Source organism: Oncorhynchus nerka, linkage group LG18 (genome assembly GCF_034236695.1).
Source record: "Oncorhynchus nerka isolate Pitt River linkage group LG18, Oner_Uvic_2.0, whole genome shotgun sequence".
Classification (NCBI taxonomy): domain Eukaryota; kingdom Metazoa; phylum Chordata; class Actinopteri; order Salmoniformes; family Salmonidae; genus Oncorhynchus; species Oncorhynchus nerka.
This window is the reverse complement of record NC_088413.1, coordinates 69,319,484-69,343,795: the sequence shown is the minus strand read 5'-3', so window position 1 is coordinate 69,343,795 and position 24,312 is coordinate 69,319,484. Positions and strand designations below refer to the sequence as shown.

The 24,312-nt window shown below is 42.9% G+C and overlaps 1 protein-coding gene across 3 annotated transcripts in view; it reads left to right on the top strand.

The window, feature by feature from the left end:
• Nucleotides 1-24,312, top strand: part of LOC115146512 (arf-GAP with SH3 domain, ANK repeat and PH domain-containing protein 2-like) — a 101,566-nt gene that overhangs the window by 7,701 nt on the left and 69,553 nt on the right. For all 3 annotated transcript variants that reach the window (XM_065004306.1, XM_065004307.1, XM_065004304.1), the window contains exon 2: nt 18,979-19,051. In XM_065004306.1, the coding sequence (XP_064860378.1) occupies nt 18,979-19,051 (73 nt within the window). The remainder of the gene's footprint in view (nt 1-18,978; nt 19,052-24,312) is intronic.

Genomic DNA, 24,312 nt, shown 5'->3' with positions numbered 1-24,312 from the left:
GACTGCCAGCCACCTTGGCCTGCATCCTCTTAAGGAGCTTATTAATACTTAGTGTAATTGAAATGATTTCGCTGGAAGGACCACCACATTTAGACCATTTCTCCTCAGAGCTTTGGACCAAACATGCCCCATAGTAAATCTGATCCCCTGCCAGATTCTGTCTGAACTGGTTAATGACCTACGGTTGTTCCACTGGTTAATGACCTACGGTTGTTCCACTGGTTAATGACCTACGGTTGTTCCACTGGTTAATGACCTACGGTTGTTCCACTGGTTAATGACCTACGGTTGTTCCACTGGTTAATGACCTACGGTTGTTCCACTGGTTAATGACCTACGGTTGTTCCGCTGGTTAATGACCTACGGTTGTTCCGCTGGTTAATGACCTACGGTTGTTCCACTGGTTAATGACCTACGGTTGTTCCACTGGTTAATGACCTACGGTTGTTCCACTGGTTAATGACCTACGGTTGTTCCACTGGTTAATGACCTACGGTTGTTCCATCTGGTTAATGACCTACGGTTGTATTTTTGTTGTTGTTTTTTCTCTTTTCATTCTTTATCTTGCTCTTTTTTATTTTTTTAGCCAATGTTTTTTTGTCTACATCCTCACTTCTGACAGTCTAGTTAGCAAACAAGAAGAAAAAACATATGAGACCAATAAAATTAGATTTGATTTGGTATATATTTATTTTTATTTCACCTTTATTTAACCAGGTAGGCAAGTTGAGAACAAGTTCTCATTTACAATTGCGACCTGGCCAAGATAAAGCAAAGCAGTTCGACACAGAGTTACACATGGAGTAAAACAAACATACAGTCAATAATACAGTAGAAAAATAAGTATATATATGATGTGAGCAAATGAGGTGAGATAAGGGAGGTAAAGGCAAAAAAAAAAGAAAAAAGGCCATGGTGGCAAAGTAAATACAATATAGCAAGTAAAACACTGGAATGGTAGAATGGTATCACACAACCTTTCTATCGGAAATGATGAAAAGTCCTCTTTTGTTACCCTAAGAGTACCCAGCATGTTTCCTCCAATGTGTGTGTTTGAAGCGTAAGGTATCTTGCATAACTGGAGCCAGGGACAGCAGGCGCCCTGTTATCTCCTAGTCTCAGGCTCTCTCTCTCACTCTTTGGGGCCTTCCTACAGATGAGAAGCCCCCCCCCCCCATGTGGCTAAATAGTGGAAAGGTGGGAGGGGGACGGGTCACGGTACTTTCTCTATCGATTTGGGGCCTGGGCTCCCCTTGGTGACCCTGGGCTGTTGGGATACAATATCCCCCCCATCACTGCCACAACACAGGATGATTCATCGATATAAGGGGGTGCGAGGAAATCGTTTTAATAGAACGGTGTGTGATCGGAGAGAGGGGTCAGGAGTGCACCGGCCTTTGTTGTGCATGGGGTACATGGGAGTGTGGAAGCCTACCGTCAGCTCCTTTTTAAGTGTTCCTGACATGCTGTGCCTCTTCATTAATTAACTACTTCATTGATTTGTTGCCATGGCCTCTACAGGGGCAGAGCAGTTTCCTCAAAAATTATTTTAATTGTGTTGCTGGGTTGTCGTGTTCACTTAACTGCAGTGGGAGGGCCTCCTGAGTGGCGCAGCGCTCTAAGCCACTGCATTGCATTGCTTGATGTGTCACTACAGCCCCGGGTTCGATCCCAGGCTGTGTCACAGCCGGCCGTGACTGGGAGACCCATGAGGCGGCGCACAATTGGCCCAGCTTCATCCGGATTATGGGAGGGTTTGGTCGGCCGACATGTTCTTGTCCCATCGAGCTCTAGCGGCAGCGACTCCAGGCTGGGTGCCTGCAAGCTGACTTCAGTTGCCAGTTGTACGGTGTTTCCGACGACACATGGGTGCGGCTGGCTTCCGGACTAAGCGAGCAGTGTGTCACGAAACAGTGCGGCTTGGCAGGGTCGTGTTTCTGAGGAGGCATGGCTCTCAAACTTCGCCTCTCCCGAGACCGTACGGGAGTTGCAGCCATGGGACAAGACTGGATGTCATGAAATTGGGAAGAAATAAGGGGTAAAAGTAGCACCAAAAAAGAAACAATTTGAAAACTGCAGTGGGTTCATGGAGGAAGGGCTGTGTTCTCTCTTTGTGAAGCTGGATATGAGTAAGCCATCAACAAGGTCTTATGATGTCATTAATGGCTAGATTTAGGTTGTTCTTTACATGACTGGATATGCTGTTCGCAATTATGCCTCTTTAAACAGATTTTCTACATTAGTCAACAAAAGACGGGTTAATAGACTCTGTTTTAGAAAACAAACTCAGGAACTTTGTTTTTAGATATCATTAATGTCCTTCCTCATACTATATTCACTTGTCAAGCAGGTCTGCCTCTCTGGAGAGTTGGGACACGCACAATGTACCCATTCTTTCCACATATTGTAAAGCTGAAAAAAAAACTACAGAAATGTGCTGAGAGATTTAAGCTATTCCCAGAGGGGAACTTTAATACAGCTGAATGTATTATGCCTCTGCCTAACGTGTTTCTGTCAAAGTAGTGTTTCTGTCAAAGTAGTGCCTCTGCCTAGCATGTTTCTGTCAAAATAGTGCCTCTGCCTAGCGTGTTTCTGTCAAAGTAGTGCCTCTGCCTAGCGTGTTTCTGTCAAAGTATTGCCTCTGCCTAGCATGTTTCTGTCAAAGTATTGCCTCTGCCTAGCGTGTTTCTGTCAAAGTATTGCCTCTGCCTAGCGTGTTTCTGTCAAAGTATTGCCTCTGCCTAGCGTGTTTCTGTCAAAGTATTGCCTCTGCCTAGCGTGTTTCTGTCAAAGTATTGCCTCTGCCTAGCGTGTTTCTGTCAAAGTAGTGCCTCTGCCTAGCGTGTTTCTGTCAAAGTATTGCCTCTGCCTAGCGTGTTTCTGTCAAAATAGTGCCTCTGCCTAGCGTGTTTCTGTCAAAGTAGTGCCTCTGCCTAGCATGTTTCTGTCAAAGTAGTGCCTCTGCCTAGCATGTTTCTGTCAAAGTAGTGTTTCTGTCAAAGTAGTGCCTCTGCCTAGCATGTTTCTGTCAAAGTAGTGTTTCTGTCAAAGTAGTGCCTCTGCCTAACGTGTTTCTGTCAAAGTAGTGCCTCTGCCTAGCGTGTTTCTGTCAACGTATTGCCTCTGCCTAGCGTGTTTCTGTCAAAATAGTGCCTCTGCCTAGCGTGTTTCTGTCAAAGTAGTGCCTCTGCCTAGCATGTTTCTGTCAAAATAGTGCCTCTGCCTAACGTGTTTCTGTCAAAATAGTGCCTCTGCCTAACGTGTTTCTGTCAAAGTAGTGCCTCTGCCTAACGTGTTTCTGTCAAAGTAGTGCCTCTGCCTAGCGTGTTTCTGTCAAAGTAGTGCCTCCGCCTACTCCGCCTGGAACCTGGAATTAAGTTGGATCAGAATCCTTAAAAGTAATAAAGTCCTCAGACTTCAAAGGAACTTTATACAAGGATCTTTCATTCCTTTTCACAACAGATACACTCATGCACTTATCCCTTCCACAGCACACTGGACCATATGTTTTCCAAAGTCACCAGTTGATCCTTTCCAGGTGAACGCAGAGTCTCACTCCAAGTCCCTCAAGCATCCTCAATGCTCCTTGTATGCAACTATGGCACTTTGCTTTTGGCATTGCTAAGTTTCCGCCATGAGGCCTACACATTGGTAAATAAGAGCAGACCAGAAACTGTGTTTACGCTGACTGGATTTTATGGGGAGCTAGACACATTTGGTCTTAATTTACCCATCCCTCCCTCACGCTGAGCTTTCATCAGTCCCCTGCTAATTTATAAACTTTGTTAAATACTTCCTTATTAAGTCAAACAGACTCCTTTAAAATGGTGCTGTCGGGTCTCTTTCCTGATTTTCCACCCTAGGTAGTTCAAAAGCTCTCTTTTTTTTTCATTCAAAGCTTGACATTTGTATTCTCAGTTGGTATACTCTGGGCATAATCAGATCCTGAATTTCCAGTTCAACAGTTGTTCATCGTACAGCCTACCAGAACATTCCCACTGAGAGTGAATGCGGGTCACTGTGTCACACCTACAACCAACAGTCTTGAGTGTGATTCAGTAAAAGTGTACTGCACCCATGGGGATTGGCCAAGCTCCCCGTTTGTCATTATCTGACCTTTTCACCTCTTAATCACTCTATTAACGACCAATCATTGAAGTTCCACTTGTCTTCACTGCTCAGTCACCTGAATCTTCAAGCACTTCACATCAGTAGTATACAGCACCTTTAGTAAGTATTCACACCCCTTGACTTTTTCCACATTTTGTTGTAACAGACTTCAAAATTGATTAAATTGAGATGTTTGGGTACTGGCCTACACACAATACCTCATCATGTCAAAGTGTAATTACGCTTTTGGAAAATGAAAAGCTGAAATGTCTTGTCAATATTTATTCAACCCCTTTGTTATGGTAAGCCTAAATAAGTTCAGGAGTAAAATGTGCTTAAGTCACATAATAAGATTCATGGACTCACTCCGTGTGCAATAATAGTGTTTAACATGATTTTTAATTGACTACCTCACACATACAATTATCTGTAAGGTCCCTCAGTCGAGCAGTGAATTTCAAACACAGATTCAACAACAAATACCAGAGAGGTTTTCCAATGTATTTTTTTATCTGTTATTTTACCAGGTACGTTGACTGAAAACACATTCTCATTTGCAGCAACGACCTGGGGAATAGTTACAGGGGAGAGGAGTGGGATGAATGAGCCAATTGTAAACTGGGGATTATTAGGTGACCATGATGGTTTGAGGGCCAGATTGGGAATTTAGCCAGGACACCGGGGTTAACATCCCTACTCTTACGATAAGTGCCATAGGATCTTTAATGACCTCAGAGAGTCAGGACACTCGTTTATCGTCCCATCTGAAAGAAGGCACCCTACACAGGGCAGTGTCCAGTGTTTTTTAGACCAGAGGAAAGAGTGCCTCCTACTGGCCCTCCAACACCACTTCCAGCAGCATCTGGTCTCCCATCCAGGACCAACCCTGCTTAGCTTCAGAAGCAAGCCAGCAGTGGTATGCAGGGTGGTATGCTGCTGGTGATGCTGTAGCAATGCCTCGCAAGAAGGGCACCTATTGGTAGGTGGGTAAAAAAACAAAAGCAAACATTTTAATATCCCATTTGAGCATGGTGAAGTTATTAATTGCACTTTGTATGTTGTATCAATACGCCCAGTCCTTTCTAACTCAGAATGTTTTATTGTTTTTACAACAAGGCACTAAAGTAATACTGCAAAAAATGTAGCAAAGAAATGCACTTTTTGTTCTTATTACAAAGTGTTATGTTTTATACAATACAAGACATTAGTGAGTACCACTCTCTGTATTTAAAATTTTTAAAGCATAGTGGTGGTTGCTTCATGTTATGAGTATGCTTGTAATCGTTAATGACTGGGGAGGTTTTCTGGATAGAAAAAACAGAAACAGCTGTTCCTCCTTGTGGTCAGCGCTGCCCTAAACCTTCACACGGTCTCTCAACAGTATCTTGGAGAGAGTGGGTCTATGTGGAAACTATGCTGTTTTTTAAATCTTTCTGAAGGCACTGTATCTTTTCAATTGTTCCCTGTAAATCGGTAATGTTGAGAGGAACAGCTCTTCTCACACGGTCTCAAATAGCCACTAAGTGTTGAAAATCCCAAATCCCTCTGCTTTCCAGGCATGCCACATCTTGTCCAGTGTTCACAGGCAGTGGTTGCTGAAATGAAATCTGAGAATCATCTTGCACTCAAACCCCAACCCAAAGACTAATTTGAAAGTTTGTCAACGATGGTTGAATAAACCAATCTGCGGTGCGGAATGTTGGTCCTCATGTGACAAAGTGTCCATATGACACCCCATTGACAACAAAGGAAGGGAAAATGTCTTTGAAGTGGTCAATTTCAGGGCAGAGGGTCATTCAATTGGCAAGTGGTTTCTCCAGACACAAATGGAGCCATCCATTGATGTAGCCTATAGCTACACCAGAGTAGGGCTGGGCAATATGGCCTAAAAATAATATCTCAATTTTTTTTTCAAACAAATGGGCAATTCACTCTAATGTACTTGTCCTCTTGCTCAGTTGTGCACCGGGGCCTCCCACTCCTCTTTCTATTCTGGTTAGGGCCAGTTTGCGCTGTTCTGTGAAGGGAGTAACACACAGCGTTGTATGAGATCTTCAATTTCTTGGCAATGTCTCTCATGGAAAAGACTGACGAGTTTCAGAAGAAAGTTCTTTGTTTCTGGCCATTTTGAGCCTGTGATCGAACCCACAAATGCTGATGCTGCAGATACTCCACTAGTCTAAAGAAGGCCAGTTGTATTGCTTCTTTAATCAGCACAACAGTTTTAAGCTGTGCTAACATAATTGCAAAATGGTTTTCTAATGATCAATTAGCCTTTGAAAATGATAAACTTGGATTAGCTAACACAACGTGCCATTGGAACACAGGAGTGATGGTTGCTGATACAGAGCCCAATGCATTTCTGTGGGCTTAATTTCGACCCTTATCTTGTCGCCTGTCTTCCTGTCTTTTGGGTAGACTCCTGTTGTTATGGCGGAGACATGTGCATCTCGTCAGATCTCTGGTGTAAATGGGAAGGTGTGCACAGCACAGAAGGAGACAAGACCAAAATGACAACATGAGAACAAGCAGACATAAAAACTTGATTATTGCAATAAAGGCATTTGGAATATCGTGCAAAAACATACATTCTAAATAATCAAATTCAGTTGATATATTGCCCAGCCCTACACCAGGGATTCGGCACTGCCTGGCTTTCTATTTCGAACCTGTGTTTTTCTTTGCAGGTTTTAGTAACTCTGTTTTATATCCTCACCAAAGTGTGAGGATTATTGCTGGCAGGTGGTGACTGTCCAGGTCTAAGGATTTCCCTTTTGTAGTTTTCACCAGTGAGTAGTAAAGCACCAAAACGCCTATAAGTTGTGTTTGGACAGTTTTTTCTTTTTTTAATAAGTGAAAGTCTTTACCATATCAAATTTTATTGGTCACATACACATGGTTAGCAGATGTTAATGTGTGTGTAGTGAAATGCTTGTGCTTCTAGTTCCGACAGTGCAGTAATAGCTAACATTAATCTAACAATTCCACAACTACCTAATACACCCACATCTAAAGGGATGGAATAAGAATATGTACATAAACTCAGGACCTGGTATAATAACTTAGATCTTCATTGTAAAGGGTTAAAACACTGTATCCCATGCTTGTTCAAAGAACCATAAGCAATTAATGAACATGCACTTGTGGAACGGTCGTTAAGACACTAACAGCTTACAGACGGTAGGCAATTAAGGTCACAGTTGTGGACGCTAACTTTCTACTGACTCTGAAAAACACCAAAAGAAAGATGCCCAGGGTCCCTGCTCATCTGCGTGAACGTGCCTTAGGCATGCTGCAAGGAGGCATGAAGACTGCAGATGTGGCCAGGGCAATAAATTGCAATGTCCGTACTGTGAGACGCCGAAGACGGCGCTACAGGGAGACAAGACGGCCAGCTGATCATTCTCGCAGTGGCAGACCACGTGTAACAACACCTGCTCAGGATCAGTACATCTGAACATCACACCTGCTGGATAAGTACAGGATGGCAACCAGGAACGCACAATCCCTCCATCAGTGCTCAGACTGTCCGCAATAGACTGAGAGAAGCAGGACTTGTAGTGCTGTTGTCTGGTGAGGACCTGCCTTTACGTCACCTATGGGCACAAACCCACCATCGCTGGACCAGCGAAAGTGCTCTTTTTTTTACCTAGGCAAGTCAGTTAAGAACAAATTCTTATTTTCAATGACGGCCTAGGACCAGAGGGCTAACTGCCTTGTTCAGGGGTAGAACGACAGATTTGTATCTTGTCAGCCTGGGGATTTGAACTTGCAACCTTTCGGTTACTAGCCCAACACTCTATCCACTAGGCTACACTGCCGCTCCTCACTGACGAATCACGGTTTTGTCTCACCAGGGGTGATAGTCGGATTCGTGTTTATCGTCGAAGGAATGAGTGTTACACTGAGGCCTGTACTCTGAAGCGGGATCGAGGTGGAGGGTCCGTCATGGTCTGGGGCGGTGTGTCACAGCATCATTGGACTGATCTTGTTGTCATTGCAGGCAATCTCAGTGCTGTGTGTTACAGGGAAGACATCCTCCTCCCTCATGTGGTACCCATCCTGCAGGCTCATCCTGACATGACCCTCCAGCATGACAACGCCACCAGCCTTACTGCTCGTTCTGTGCGTGATTTTCTGCAAGACAGGAATGTCAGTGTTCTGCCATGGCCAGCGAAGAGCCCAGATCTCAATCCCATTGAGCACGTCTGGGACCTGTTGGATCGGAGGGTGAGGGCTAGGGCCATTCCTCCCAGAAATGTCTGGGAACTTGCAGATGCCTTGGTGGAAGAATGGGGTAACATCTCACAGCAAGTACTGGCAAATCTGGTGCAGTCCATGAGGAGGAGATGCACTGCAGTACTTAATGCAGCTGGTGGTCACACCAGATACTGACTGTTGTTTTTTTGCTGAGTTTATAAATATATGGTTGAGTGATGACCGAGCGGTACAATAGATGGTATAAAAAACAGTATATACATTTGAGATGTGTAAGATATGTGAACATTGTTAAAGTGGCATTATTTAAAGTGTCTAGTCATCCATTTATTAAAGTGGCCAATGATTTGAGTCTGTAGGAAGCAGCCTCTCTGTTAGTGATGGCTGTTTAACAGTCTGATGGCCTTGAGGAAGAAGCTGGTTGTCAATGTAAGCTGGTACACTGATTCTCAGTTTACCATTTTGTCTACCTTGTCGGGTGTTTTTTAATGGACATGTTGTGTTTATTGTTGCAGGTATCAAATTGTATTTGTGACTTGCGCCTAAAATACAACAATACTAATACTTACCGTGAAATGCTTAATTACAACCCCTTAACCAACAATGCAGAATTTTTTAAAGTACGAAAATATTTGCTAAAATAATACATACATTTTAATAAACTAAAGTAAGAAACAAAAAGTACTTTACATAGTCCTGCTTACACATCAAACTCCTGTTTCACAGTGCAATTGAGAGTGGACTTCAGAGAGTGTTTATTGTGTGTGTGTGCACTTGACTCACTCATTGGTCAGAAGCTGCGGGGTCTTGTGACATCGGTAGAGAGAGAGCTGTGTGTTCTCCTCACTCTGCTAACCTTCATCTGCATGGATCCCAGGACACTCCCACTGACCATAATATGCCCAGTGAAGACGCTGACTCTTTGCGCCGGCTGACTTTCCCACTCATTCAGGCTAACTGCATACATTACTGTTCTGTGTCAAACACTGGAACTACAGCTTGTTAATGGTCCCCTTAATGGCGCAATGGACCTGTTCAGATATTTACTCAGTTTAAAGTTGTGCTTGAAAGTGTTTTTTCCTTTTTATTTCTCACCCAAATCGTGAGTGCATACTGTAGGCCTGAGGCAGTGAAGCGCACAGAAATGGACATTGAAGTAGGCTGTGCTGTTTTATTAATTCTCTGTGCTCTTCTTTTCAGGCACGTTTACTGCTCTGAGTCGTTGGATGTTAATTTATTATTTCAGTTCAGTTAAATGACAGCTCTGAATAGCTTTACCACAAGGCAGCTCCTCTCGACTCCTACCTGCTGTCAGGATGCACTCGCAACTGTGCACTTCAGCCAGGAAGCTATAGAAGGGGGATGTGTGTGCGGTCATATGTTTTTAAATGAGTTGCTGCTTTCCCACTTCTGTTTGTCCTCCTCTCGACGGAGAGGCCGAAGGCCGAGCGCTCACCCTGTGCCGCGCATCTACAGCTATATCACATGCTCTGTGTCGGGAGGGTCTCTGCCACAGCAGCCTGCTCCCCACGGTCGTAGCTGCACATATAGACTTCATTACCCAGACTCCCCTCTGCCTTGTTTAATCCCCCACCCCCAATCTTGCTACATTTCTCAGAAATATAGGCCTAGTGAATGAGGCCCACAATCCAGTAATAACTGTACGCCATTTACAAACCAGGTTGGTGTAGAATAAACCCTAAGGCAGAAACACTGATGCCACAGCAGTCCTTTCTTTCTTTTCAGGGTGTTAGGTTGCTCTAACTATAACATCTATAAAAATAGGATTAGAATCAAAGTCCCCCTCCCAGTACCCCCAATGAATTAGATAATTACCCCAGACTGCCCCCTTTCTTGGCGAAGTTTCAACTCGCGTCACTGACTGTTTCCTTGTATGACTCCGGCATTAGGGGATTTTTTGGTGTGATACCAGACGGGAACCAGGCGTGTTTTGTGGGTGTCCCTCCATGCTCCCTCCCATGCTCCTCAGCAGTTCAGACCCCACACGACTGCTTTGTTTTCTCTGAGTGGGTGTCTGTGGTAGTGGGGGTCTGGTTGAAGTGTGCTGGGGTCCAAGCCACTAGACATGCCATCATCAAATAGTACTGTGAAAAGAACAATGAGGTAGGTTCGCCCCTGTCACTATACAATATGCAATCATCAAGGAATGTCTTTTATTCCAAGGAACTAATCTAATCCTGGCGTTTTGATTGCCCTTCGTCTCAGGGAGGGAAAGCACAAGTTCCCAGGTTGTCAACATATCTTTTTCTCGTGTCCTTTATTCACTGAAACATCTGCTCTTTTTACTCATCTTGCCCAATTCCTACTCTCCTGGCCTTACGATGGCCTTGGAAACAGTGGACATAAAATACGTCTCTGTGTGTTTTGACAGAGAGGCTATTTTTTGTTACAAAACAAAACTAGTCTCTAGCCAATGTGATGATAGCGTAGCCTAAAAATACAAATCTATTTTAGGAAAACTACTTCAAACATTACACTGTTGTTATTCCAAGACTTCCACCCTCATTCGTTTCACATACAGTAGAAGGAGAAAGGGAGGTTAAAATCTACTCCAAACCCACAAAGAGACTGTAAAATGGATGCTCTATAAAAAGCTCATGAAATAGGAATGACCCCCTCCCCAGCTAATTTCTCTCCATGTTTTTGTTTGGGAGACCGTGGATAATGTAGACGGTTTTGGGAGACTGTGGATAATGTAGACGGTTTTGGGAGACCGTGGATAATGTAGAGGGTTTTGGGAGACCGTGGATAATGTAGACTGTTTTGGGAGACCGTGGATAATGTAGATGGTTTTGGGAGACCGTGGATAATGTAGACGGTTTTGGGAGACCGTGTATAATGTAGACGGTTTTGGGAGACCGTGGATAATGTAGAGGGGTTTGTGAGACCGTGGATAATGTAGACGGTTTTGTGAGACCGTGGATAATGTAGACGGGTTTGTGAGACCGTGGATAATGTAGAGGGGTTTGGGAGACCGTGGATAATGTAGAATGTTTTGGGAGACCGTGGATAATGTAGATGGTTTTGGGAGACCGTGGATAATGTAGACGGTTTTGGGAGACCGTGGATAATGTAGAGGGTTTTGTGAGACCGTGGATAATGTAGACGGTTTTGGGAGACCGTGGATCATGTAGAGGGTTTTGGGAGACCGTGGATAATGTAGAGGGTTTTGGGAGACCGTGGATAATGTAGAGGGTTTTGGGAGACCGTGGATAATGTAGACTGTTTTGGGAGACCGTGGATAATGTAGACGGTTTTGGGAGACCGTGGATAATGTAGACGGTTTTGGGAGACCGTGGATAATGTAGAGGGGTTTGTGAGACCGTGGATAATGTAGAGGGTTTTGTGAGACCGTGGATAATGTAGATGGTTTTGGGAGACCGTGGATAATGTAGATGGTTTTGGGAGACCGTGGATAATGTAGATGGTTTTGGGAGACCGTGGATAATGTAGATGGTTTTGGGAGACCGTGGATAATCTAGTGCAAGTGCTTTAGGTATTAGGCCTCGCCTACTCAGCTCATATCTAAGCCAGGCCCAGACAGCAGATGTGGGGTCTGTGTTGGTCAGCCATTCTGGGGTTAATGGCTGTCTGGCAGGAATGGGCGTTTTTCTCCAGTCATGACACTGACAGCCAGTGGGAAGTGGGATGGTAGTGGAGCCAGAGAGGTTGTTAGTGTGGTCTGGAGGAAAGAGGATTCCTATATGGTCATGGATTGAATTGTAAAGCCTTAAAATAAGGTATTTTCTCGTCGTTTTCGTATTATTTTATAGCCAATTAGATCGTACAAGGATTTTTATAGGTGTTCAAGAAGTGTTAGTGTAATCGCAAGGTAATAAATCCACTAGTAAGAACCCAATTTTGTCCATTGGCAAAACATTTTTACGATAGCTAATATTGCTAGTTATGCTAATAACTGGTGAATTAATTCAGAAATCTGTTATTGCCATCTATTTTTTATAATAGATACATTTCTGCTCAACTCAAAATACTTCTCTCTGTGAAGTTACATGGCAACATCTAGATGTTGTAGCCCACCCTATTTGTCATCTGACTCCGGGCCGGCTGTTTCCTGATGATAATGCATTTTACATTTAGAGGGAATCTATCTAAATTGACAAGGAGCTTTGAAACCTTAGCCCTCTCTGTGTCCTGGGAAGTATAATGTGACTCAATCGTTCGGTCACGACCCTGCGTGCTCAGGTTGGAGAGAGCCAGATGGAGCCTGATGTCATGCATTAAGACTCATTATTTCATTCGATCTTCTCAACTGAAGCAAGGGCATTGTCAGAACAAGCAAGGGAATTCAAATCCCCAAGAAATACTTTGTTTATCCTCTGTGAAACATTCTGAGTTTGCGTGAATGTGTTATCTTGGAACAGATTCGAAGGCCCAGCAGTGTCCTATCATGCTACAGTACAGTGGCCAGTGGTGAAAATCCCTTCTTGTTCTCTGCTCATTGGGTTAAAAGCCTCTACTTTTAGAAACTGCTGCTTCAAACAGCAGAACATACAAAAGAAGGGACCCTTTCTTGGTGAACTCCGATTTGTCATTGGGTGGAATTATGAATGCCTCAGTGAGGAAAGACTGCCTCGGTGAGGAGAGACTGCCTCGGTGAGGAGAGACTTACTCGGTGAGGAAAGAGTGAATGTGTGAGAGTGATTGAGGGCTGTGTTGTGTTCAGCTGCACTTTGATTATGTCTCCGTCTGTCCCTGTGCACATGCCCAATTTCCTGACGGAGCACTTTCTCTCCAGATTGAAAGTGTCTGCTGAGGTGTGATGCTGCTTGATGGGCCATGTGTGTTTTGTGAATGTGAAGGCATTTTCAATGGTTGATCAAAGCATTGCTGTCGATATAAATGCTCATACTGGAGCTTTGGCCGGGGTAGGCCGTCATTGTAAATAACAATTTGTTCTTAACTGACTTGCCTAGCTAAATAAATAAATTGGCCAGTGAGATTGATTTGAAGATGGAGTAATTTAGCAAGTATGCTACATGTTATTCATGACCGATTTAGCATTGATTTTATGTGGTTGTCAACAGACCATCTTTGACGCTCCAGCTTCAAATGATTCTACAAAATTGATGTGTTACAAAATGTGTCAGATGTGTTGTGAGCAATTATCAAGATCCTAGCAAACTGGCTAATCCTCCAGCTCCTGCTAGGCTAAGTAAACGGCCTGATTTTCTTTGTTTCTTTAAAGGCTTCAAACATGTCTTGATCATGCTTTTCGTAAAAGCTTTTAGTGAGCTTCAAACAGCGTTCTGATGTGCAGTTTAAAACACAAACAGTGTATCAATATCACACTTGCCTCCTAGCTTTGTGGATGAACTAGGTAGGTATGATCTTCTTCGTGTTTCTCAGTACATCCCTGTAGGTGCGAGAGAGCCTTTATCTCAAACATATTGTTGACTTGGCTGCCTTCAGTGAAAACGCGTGGCGAAAGCCAGAAGCGGTATGTTCTCCAACGCTCTAAATCATCCGTCCATTTGGTTTGTGCTTATCCAGAAAGCTGCCAGAGAGGACAGCTACTCTTAGTAGTCTGCTGAATCTGAACCCATCACACCACTGGGACTTAGTCGGCACATTTCTACCTCGGCTGCCAGACCTCGCAAGTTGTTGTAGGGGCTTGTATAATTTATCTCTCCTATGGGTTCTCCCTTGCTGTGTTGATTGCCTACCTCTGCCAGCCATGTCTATGGCTTCAATCAAACAACACTTTGATATTGCAGCTATAGGGCAAAGCTAAGACTCCACTGACTGACTGTGTGTTCAGACTGCCTAATTGACATAGGTAATAAAGCCCTGGATCTGGGCAACATAGAGCTACAGATAGATTTATATCTGTGTCCTGGGTTAAATAACTCTGTCACTGCTTAGGGGAATCATCCTCAAGTAGAGAGGAAACTAAAAATCAGAGATCCATTCTGGATATTCCACAGTTGCTGCATACTTAGGGAGGGATGATGTCAGCAGAAATGCATTTAGGACAGGGCTCTTCAACCCTGGTCCTGGAGAGTAACCGTTCTGTAGTTTTTTTGCTCCAACCCTAATCTAGAACACCTAGACTGGGGTTGGACTGAACCTGCAGGACGGTAGCTGTCCAGGAACAGGGTTGGAGAACCCTGGTTTAGGGCATTATCACTATACCAATGTTTCCCAAACTCGGTCCACTGCACCCCAAGGGGTGCATATTTGGGTTTTTGCCCTAACACTACACAGCTGATTCAAATAATCAACTAATCATCAAGCTTTCATCTTGATGATTAGTTGATTATTTGAATGCTGTGTAGTGCTAGGTCAAAAACCAAAACGTGCACCACTTGGGGTCCCGAGGACCGAGTTTGGAAAGCCCTGCACCCTCACAAGACTAATTGAAATATCTACTTACATAAGCATATATTCAGACCAAGGATAGAAGGAGAGTGTTTGAGCTTAAGGTGATATTGGATGGAGAAAAACATTTCACAACTCTGCATCTCAGGTTCCACTTTTAAAGGGGATTCACCTATATTGTGACCTGTATTCTGTTTCATAGCTTGCTTTGAACAATACCTCCAGTGTGGTTTAAAACCAGAGTTTCATTATATGTGGGTTCTGGACTTTGTTTTGGTCTATGAATCCAGATGGTCTCTGGAGCTAATAATATTGTGTTTTATGCAAGTCATATTTTACACTAGACTGGCTAATGACTCATTTTTTACAGTAGAATGGTCAATGGGAGACTCTTGGGACGAAATTGTTCAAACAAAGCTGCATCTTTGGTTGGGTGGTTAGGATAACTCCATCTATATCCATGGTCTTTGGATGTTTGTTTGACAACTGCAATTGCTGCAAAGGATTGCTATCCCCTGACTGACACAGTCAGCAGGCTGCAGCACTTGTAGTGAATGTTGTGTGGTAAATGCTTGTAGGCTGTCTTGGGAGAATCTTAGGCGGCCTGTGTTGTGTGACTCAGCTGGTGGACAGGGAGCTAGGATTAAATGGGAATACTCAGGTGGAGATCTTGTTAGCGTCTCATGATTTTTTTTTTTTAGATTTTGTGTTAATTGTTTTTCTCTCTTCTGGAGAAAACAGGACTTAAAAGCCACGATCAAAATAACTGTTTGATGAGTACTTATTGATGAGTACTTTGATGAGTACTTATTTTCTCCTGACAGAGAGGGTTATTGTAGGGAAACATCCAGAAGTGGGATGTGGATTGTCTCCTGACAGAGAGGGTTATTGTAGGGAAACATCCAGAAGTGGGATGTGGATTGTCTCCTGACAGAGAGGGTTATTGTAGGGAAACATCCAGAAGTGGGATGTGGATTGTCTCCTGACAGAGAGGGTTATTGTAGGGAAACATCCAGAAGTGGGATGTGGATTGATAGTCAATAAGGTCTCACGCAGTAGGCCCAGTGGTATCGTAACTCGGGGTATTGCTGCTGCACTGCCTCCCATGGCCAGATCTCAGAGGTCAAGTTTAGGTAAGGCGCAGCTCTCTTGCTTGGGCCAAGAAACACAAGCAATGGACATTAGACCAGTGGAAATCTGTCCTTTGGTCTGATGAGTCCAAATGTGAGATTTTTGGTTCCAACCGCGGTATCTTTGTGAGACACAGAGTAGGTGAATGGATGATCTCTGCAAATGTGGTTCCCACCATGAAGCATGGAGGTGTGATGGTGTGGGGTGCTTTGCTGTTGACACTGTCAGTGATTTATTTAGAATTCAAGGCACACTTAACCAGCATGGCTACCACAGCATTCTGCAGCGATACACCATCCCATCTGGTTTGCGCTTAGTGGGACTATCATTTGTTTTTCAACAGGACAATGACCCAAAACACATCTCCAGCCTGTGTAAGGGCTAATTGACCAAGAAGGGGAGTGATTGAGTGCAGCATCAGATGACCTGGCCTCCACAATCACCCAACCTCAACCCAATTGAGATGGTTTGGGATGAGTTGGACCGCGGAGTGAAGGAAAGGCAGCCAACAAGTGTGCACCATATGTGGGGACTCCTTCAAGACTGTTGGAAAAGCATTCCAGGTGAAGCTAGTTGAGAGAATGCCAAGAGTGTGCAAAGCTGTCATCAAGGCTAAGGTTGGCTACTTCGAAGAATCTCAAATATAAAATATATTTTGATTTGTGTAACACTTTTTTTGGTTACTACATGATTCAATATGTGTAATTACATAGTTTTGATGTCTTCACTATTATTCTACAATGTAGAACATCGTAAAAAAAAATATTTAAAAAAACTTTAATGAGTAGATGTGTCCAAACTTTTGACTGGTACTGTAGGTGGCATTTCTTGTGTCAGTAAGAGGTCCCCGCTGATAAATGTGAATAAATACATTGTCAGCTTTTGCCCACTCCATGAAATACAAAACCAGCAAAAACGGAGCACAGAGCACTTCTCGGGCCTGAGTACTGGGAGATACTGAATGACATTCTGGATATGAAACATCACAGAGCCTTTTTTAACACAACACTGATTCAGGCCTAGTTATTCTCTCTCATGGCTAGCAGTGTAGTGCGGGGAATACTGTTGATGTTTATCTGTGGAAACTGAACGTAGCTTCTTTGCCTGGGTTACTTTGCAGTCTTAGTAGATTCAGACTGAGGCAAAGGTGATGATCTGTTGAATGCCGTGAGATTGGAAACAAGGGCAGAGTGGCGCCGGGTGGACCTACTTAATGAAGCACAAAACCAAATTCCCGGTGACCCTCTAATCATCGGTCGGTTTCTTAGTACAGTGGTGCATTGTCTCAGCTGGAGTCAGACATCGTGTGTATGTGTAATGTAAGTGCATTCGTGTGTGTGAGGCAATTAGCTTGTGTGTTAGCTTTGTGAGTTGATTTCTGTGCATGCTTTGTAGTGCTGAGCGATTAGTGCTTTTTTGGTTTCAGTTCGATTTATACAAAATAATAATCATGATTTCGGTTTCGATTGAAAAAATTTCCAACATGAAATGCACTATGCATTATGTGGGTTGAGTGCTATAACAACACAGAATACAACAAGGAATAAAAGTCCCATGATGGAAGTGACTGTCCATGACTGCTTGTCACTTATTCACCATCACTTATTCACAGTACTTTACTGTAATAAAATATATAAAATTGGATTTATTTGATTACTTTATTTCATGAATGGAATAATAGCAGGCGTGAAAGAAACAGACTGGGCAAGTACAGTAGCTGCACAATGGATTATGGTTATTGTAGTTAATTATCACGTTTTCTTCAGTAAATTGTGTAGAACATTGGCCTGTTGGAAACTACAACTCCCTAATACATATCAGATCATGCCTGAATTGTTTGATCTCTAGAGACTCTGTGCATTGAGCTCACAGAAGAAGAAAAAAACCGAAGTGGAATTCAAGTAGTTGAACCTAAGTCAATCAATTGGTAGTTAAAAAAAATAAAAATTACCAACATTTTGGTTAATCGCTCTGCACTAGTGTGGTGTGTGTGTGTGTGTGTGTGTGTGCATACAGTACATCTTATAGTATCTAGTATCTACTTGCACATTCATCTTCTGCACATCTATCACTCCAGTGTTTAATTGCTAAATTGTAATTATTTTGCCACTATGGCCTATTTATTGCCTTACTTCCCTAATCTTACCTCATTTGCACACACTGTATATATATTCTTTTAAAAAATGGTGTTATTGACTGTATGTTTGTTTATTCTATGTGTAACTATGTGTTGTTGTTTGTGTCGCACTGCTTTGCTTTATCTTGGCCAGGTCGTAGTTGTAAATGAGAACTTGTTCTCAACTAGCCTACCTGGTTAAATAAAGGTGAAATAAAATAAATAGAAATGATAGAATAGGCTGTGAGACAGCATCAGCCTGACCTACCTCCATAGCTGAACTGGTCCTCGACTGAACAGGCCTCCTGTGGTCTGTATGGATTCCTCCTGCACTCCTCTCTCTCTTTCCTTCCCTCTCCCCTTTTCCACCAGACTGGAGATTAGTTGGATCTATTTATAGTATCGTCTTGAATAATAAATCACCTGCAGACAGACAGGAGGCTGTGCCTTGCCTCCTCTCACACACAAACAGATGCAAGTCACACACACCTGCTACCAAAAGTCAAACTGATATGCACTCCCAAACACACACACACACCTGTGGGGTGGCAGTTAGCATAGCTGTTAAGAGCGTTGGGCCAGTAACCGAAAGGTTGTTGGTTCGGATCCCTGAGCCGGTAAAAAATCTGCCCTTGAGCAAGGCAGTTAACCTCCTACAACATCTGCTCCCTGGGCGCTTAGATTCAGAGGGGTTCGGTTAAATGGGAAGACACATTTTGGTTGAATCCATTCAGTTGTGCAACTGAGTAGGTATCCCCTTTCCCTGTGTCCACATTGGCCTTTGGCAAGAGGACCGCTATGAATGCCAGAGATAAGAGAAACCCTCCATCCTTTAATCACTTAATCAGGAAGCAAAAGTACCTCAGAGCTCACAACATTACTGCCATCCAATATTACCCTTGGAAGTAATTCAAGCACGGCAAAATCAATGCTACAGTTTGTGTGCCATATGGATTCGATTGTGATTTTGAACTGACAAGAACTGGACTTCCTTCCTCCCCTTTTCACTCTTTCTCTCTCTCTCTCTCCTTTCCTCCCTCCAGGCGCTGGATGTGGACCGCAGTGTGCTGTACAAGATGAAGAAGTCAGTCAAGGCCATCTACACCTCAGGTCTGGGTGAGTGAGAGGTTTATGCTCATTTACAGTTAAAACACCATACCTCTCTCTATGGGCTGGAGGTTGACAAGGGTTAGCGGTTAATGCTACCTTTGGTTAAAGCTGTCAGGGTCTGAGTGACCGAAAGGTTAATCTAATGAAAGGTAAGGGTTCAGAGCCACCTGTGATGATCATTTTAGAAAGTAAAAAAGCTAGTGCATTCGGAAAGTATTCAGACTCTTTAACTTTTTACACATTTTGTTACATTACAGCCTTATTCTAAAATGTATTTAATAGGGGTTTTCCCCCTAATCAATCTATACAATACCCCCACAATGACAATGCAAATATTTTTTTTTTTAAATGTTTGCAAATGTATTAACAACAAAAAACTGTCACATTTACATAAGTATTCAGACCCTTTACTCAGTACTTTGTTGAAGCACCTTTGGCAGAGATTACAGCCTCGAGTCTTCTTGGGTATGACACTACTAGCTTGGAACACCTGTATTTGGGGAGTTTCTCCAATTCTTCTCTGCAGATCGTTTCAAGCTCTGTCAGGTTGGATGGGGAGCGTTGCTGCACTGCCATTTTCAGGTCTCTCCAGAGATGTTCGTTCGGATTCAAGTCCGGGCTTTGGCTGGGCCACTCAAGGACATTCAGAGACTTGTTCCCGAAGCCACTCATGCGTTGTCTTTGTTGTGTGCTTAGGGTCGTTGTCATGTTGGAAGGCAAACCTCCGCCTCAGTCTTTCATCAAGGCTCTCTATACTTTGCTTCGTTCATCTTTGCCCCGATCCTGACTAGTCTCCCTGTCTCTGCCGCTGAAAAACATCCCCACAGTATGACGCTGCCACCACCATGCTTCACCGTAGGGATGGTGCCAGGTTTCTTCCAGACGTAACACTTGGCATTCAGGCCAAAGAGTTCAATCTTGGTTTCATCAGACCAGAGAATCTTGTTTCTTGTTGTCTGAGAGACTTTAGGTGCCTTTTGGCAAACTCCAAGCGGGCTGTCATGTGGTTTTTACTGAGGAGTGGCTTCCAACTAGTCACTCTACCATAAAGGCCTGATTGATGGAGTGTTGCAGAGATGGTTGTCCTTTTGGAAGGTTCTCCCATCTCCACAGAGGAACTCTGGAGCTTTGTCAGTGACCATCGGGTTCTTGGTCACCTCTCTGACCAAGGCCCTTCTCCCCCGATTGCTCAGTTTGGCTGGGCGGGCAGCTCTAGGAAGAGTCTTGGTGGTTACAAACTTTTTCCATTTAAGAATGATGGAGGCCACTGTGTTCTTTGGGACCTTCAATGCTGCAGACATTTTTTGGTACCCTTCCCCAGATCTGTGCCTGGACACAATCCTGTCTCGGAGCTCTTCAGACAATTCCTTCGACCTCATGGCTTGGTTTTTGCTCTGACATGCACTGTCAACTGTGGGACCTTATATAGACAGGTGTGTGGACAGGATTTGGAAAGGCAATCAATTGAATTTAGCACACGTGGACTGCAATCAAGTTGTAGAAACATCTCAAGGATGATCAATGGAAACAGGATGCACCTTAGCTCAATTTTGAGTCTCGTAGGAAAGGGTCTGAATATTTTTTTAATTTTTATAATACATTTGCAAAAATGTCAAAACCTGTCCATTGATGAGGGAAAAAATATATATTTATTCAATTTTAGAATAAGGCTGTAACCTAACAAAATGTGGAAAAGGTCAAAGTTCAACGGGTCTGAATACTTCCCGAATGTAGCCATATCTAGGAAAACCAAAGTTCCAAAGGCTGGGCCTAATACATTGTATATGAGTGAATACTGTGGAAATTGAGAAAGTTGAGGTGATCAAACTGCTTGGAGTAACCCTGGGTTGTGAACTTTCATGGTCAAACATGTTGATACAACAGTAGCTAAGATGGGGAGAAGTCTGTCCATAATAAAGCTCTCCCTTTTTAACAACACTATCCAACAAGGCAGGTCCTACAGGCCCTGGTTTTGTTGCACCTGGACTTCTGTTCAGTAGTGTGGTCAGGTGCCACAAAGAGGGACTTAGGAAAATTACAATTGGCTCAGAACAGGGCAGCACAGAGCGAGAGAGAGACAGAGAGCTAACATTAATAATATGCATGTACATCTCTTATGGCTCTCTTAAGTGGTGGAGAGATTGTGTTCATCACTACTTGTTTTTGTAATGCACCGAGCTGTCTATTTAAACTACTAGCACACAGCTCGGACACCCATGCATACCCCACAAGACATGCTACCAGAGGTCTCTTCTCTGTCCCCAAATCCAGAACAGACTATGAGAGGCGCACAGTACTACATAGAGCCATGACTACATGGAAGTCTATTCCACATCAGGTAATTGATGCAAGCAGTAGAATCAGATTTAGAAAATAGATAGAAATACACCTTATGGAACAGCGGGGACTGTGAAGCAACACAGACATAGGCACAGACACATGCTTGTTACTTTTATTTCTTATTTATATTTTTGTTAAACTGCGTTGTTGGTTATGGGCTTGTAAGTAAGCATTTCACTAAGGTCTACACCTGTTGTATTCGGCACACGTGACTAATAACATTTAATTTGATGCATACACACACGTGATAACATACGCACTATACACACACGTGATAACATATGCACTATACACACAAGTACACACACGTACACATGGATTGTGTTGTAGATATGTGGTAGTGGAATAGGGGCCTGTATAATCAGATTCAGAAACAGATAGAAATGCAGCTTATAGAACAGCAGGGACTGGGAAGAGACACACACACACACACACCGGTACAGACACACACAGGTACAGACACACACACACACACGCTAGCACACACACTCTACACACAATCATTGTAATATTGTTATATGGTGGGGTTATGCATTTTGTATTGTAGATATGTAGTGGTGTAATCATTGTGTATTGTAGATATGTAGTGGTGTAATCATTTTGTATTGTAGATATGTAGTGGTGTAATCATTGTGTATTGTAGATATGTAGTGGTGTAATCATTTTGTATTGTATATATGTAGTGGTGTAATCATTGTGTATTGTAGATATGTAGTGGTGTAATCATTTTGTATTGTAGATATGTAGTGGTGTAATCATTGTGTATTGTAGATATGTAGTGGTGTAATCATTGTGTATTGGAGATATGTAGTGGTGTAATCATTTTGTATTGGAGATATGTAGTGGTGTAATCATTTTGTATTGGAGATATGTAGTGGTGTAATCATTTTGTACTGTTTTATATTTTGTTCTATCCACAAGTTTCCTGGGGAGGTTACTGGGGAAATGATTATGGGTACTGAGTTTGGCCCGGCGGTGTTTTTGGTTTTAGAAGCTGGGATAAGCAATAATCACATATTCACTTGCTAGATGTTGAAATGTTACGGAGCCGGTGACAACAGGCACTGTTCGTGGTTGTACATACAACCAGACACAAAAAAATGAAAGATGATGCAGACTGTCTGCTGTACACTGGGATTCCACTACTAGAATTCAACACTCTTGTGTCTTGCTTTCAAGGTTTTGCCCCCACATCATCAACAATGACGGCTGTAGACCAAATTCTGTTGACACTAACGACACTTAGACAGAACTTTGTTATAGCTGATTTAGCAAGACGCTTCAAAAGGTCTTCCGGTCAGGTCAGTAAAACGCTGAATTCTGGATAGATGTCATTGCTGAGCACACCAAGGATCTCATTCCATGGCTGCCTCGTGAGATGATAAAGGCTACTATGCCACCAGTTTTTCAGAATCATTTTTCTTGTTATTGATTGCACAGAAAGTGTTTTGCAGAAGGCTAAATATCTGGACTCAAGAACTGAATCTTACAGTCACTGCTATGCCAGTAATACTGTAAAATATCTAGTAGCAACTGCTCCATCAGGAATGGTTATGTTCATTTCTGAGGCTTATGGTGGGAAATGTAGCGATAGGTTCATAACACAGAACTCAGGGTTTCTCGACCATTTGTGTGCTGGAGATAAGGTGATGGGGGGCCGTGGCTTCACAATTAGGGACTTGCTAGAGGAACGGAATGTACGCTTGGTCTTATCAGCATTTACACGCAAGCAATGCCAGTTGACAAATGAGCAGGTCACTCGCACACAATGCATTGCTAATGTCCGTATCCATGTGGAACAAGCAATAAGGCATCTTAAGGTTGTACAAGATTCTCTCACAAACTATGCCTATTAGTTTGGTCCCGAAAATTGACAACATACTTAATATCTGTGCAGCTCTTGTAAATCTGAGAGGAGATCTTATTTCTATCAAATAGACACAATGTCTAACAACATGCACTGATCGTTTATGTAAATGTACATCACTTTATTCCTATTAATGAACTGCAAAACATTGTTAGCATTTGTAACATTCTTTTATATTCCAACTGTTAGCTGTATTTGTTTTAAATCATTGTTTTGTCATTGTTTTGTCAGCTCACACAACTGCCTATACCAACATGCCTATTTAACTGCTTCTGTCCTATGAAAAATAAACTGGTGAGAGATGTATTTGAGTAGGTATATCTCTTAATGAATTGATTATCTAATATATCAGTATCTTATGTATTTTTTTATATATATGTATTTATTAAAACAGTACTTCATGAAGTAAGTGCACGCTCAAACTAATTGAATTGTGTTTGCCCAGCATATTCAATCTTCTGCTCACCCCCATTTACTTAAAGAGCTCCAGGTACTTTGGGCAGAGATTTATCTTTTTTTCAGCCACATCATCAGCCAACCTAGGTAGCTTGTGTAAAAAGTAGAACTTCTGCAGCTGTTGCACATGTGCATCTGTGTAGCCTTTATCAAATGGAATGTCCACTTCTATGTGCTCGCTTGGTGTCCAGACGACCAGCTTGCAGCTCTGTAGGCCCAGGCACATTTACATTTACATTTAAGTCATTTAGCAGACGCTCTTATCCAGAGCGACTCATAGTCACTTGTGTCTGAAAGAAGGAATAAGAAAATACATTGCCACAAACTTCTGATTAGTATGAGTTTACAATACAATTTTCAATACTTGTAATAATAATCTATTTTCTTGAATACATTTTTACCCACCTGAAGGTAGTATCCATCTGTTCCATTGGGGTGAATTAGGTACTGTCCATCATCCAAGCTTTTCATGTCACCATTTGGCTGACTCAGACATTCTGTCAGAGACGTGGAACTCTTGAAGGGGCACTTGATCTCAAGGAGCTGTGTTGCATCAAGGATCCCATCTGGGCTGGCTCCCAACCAAGGATGGTCAGGGTGCACC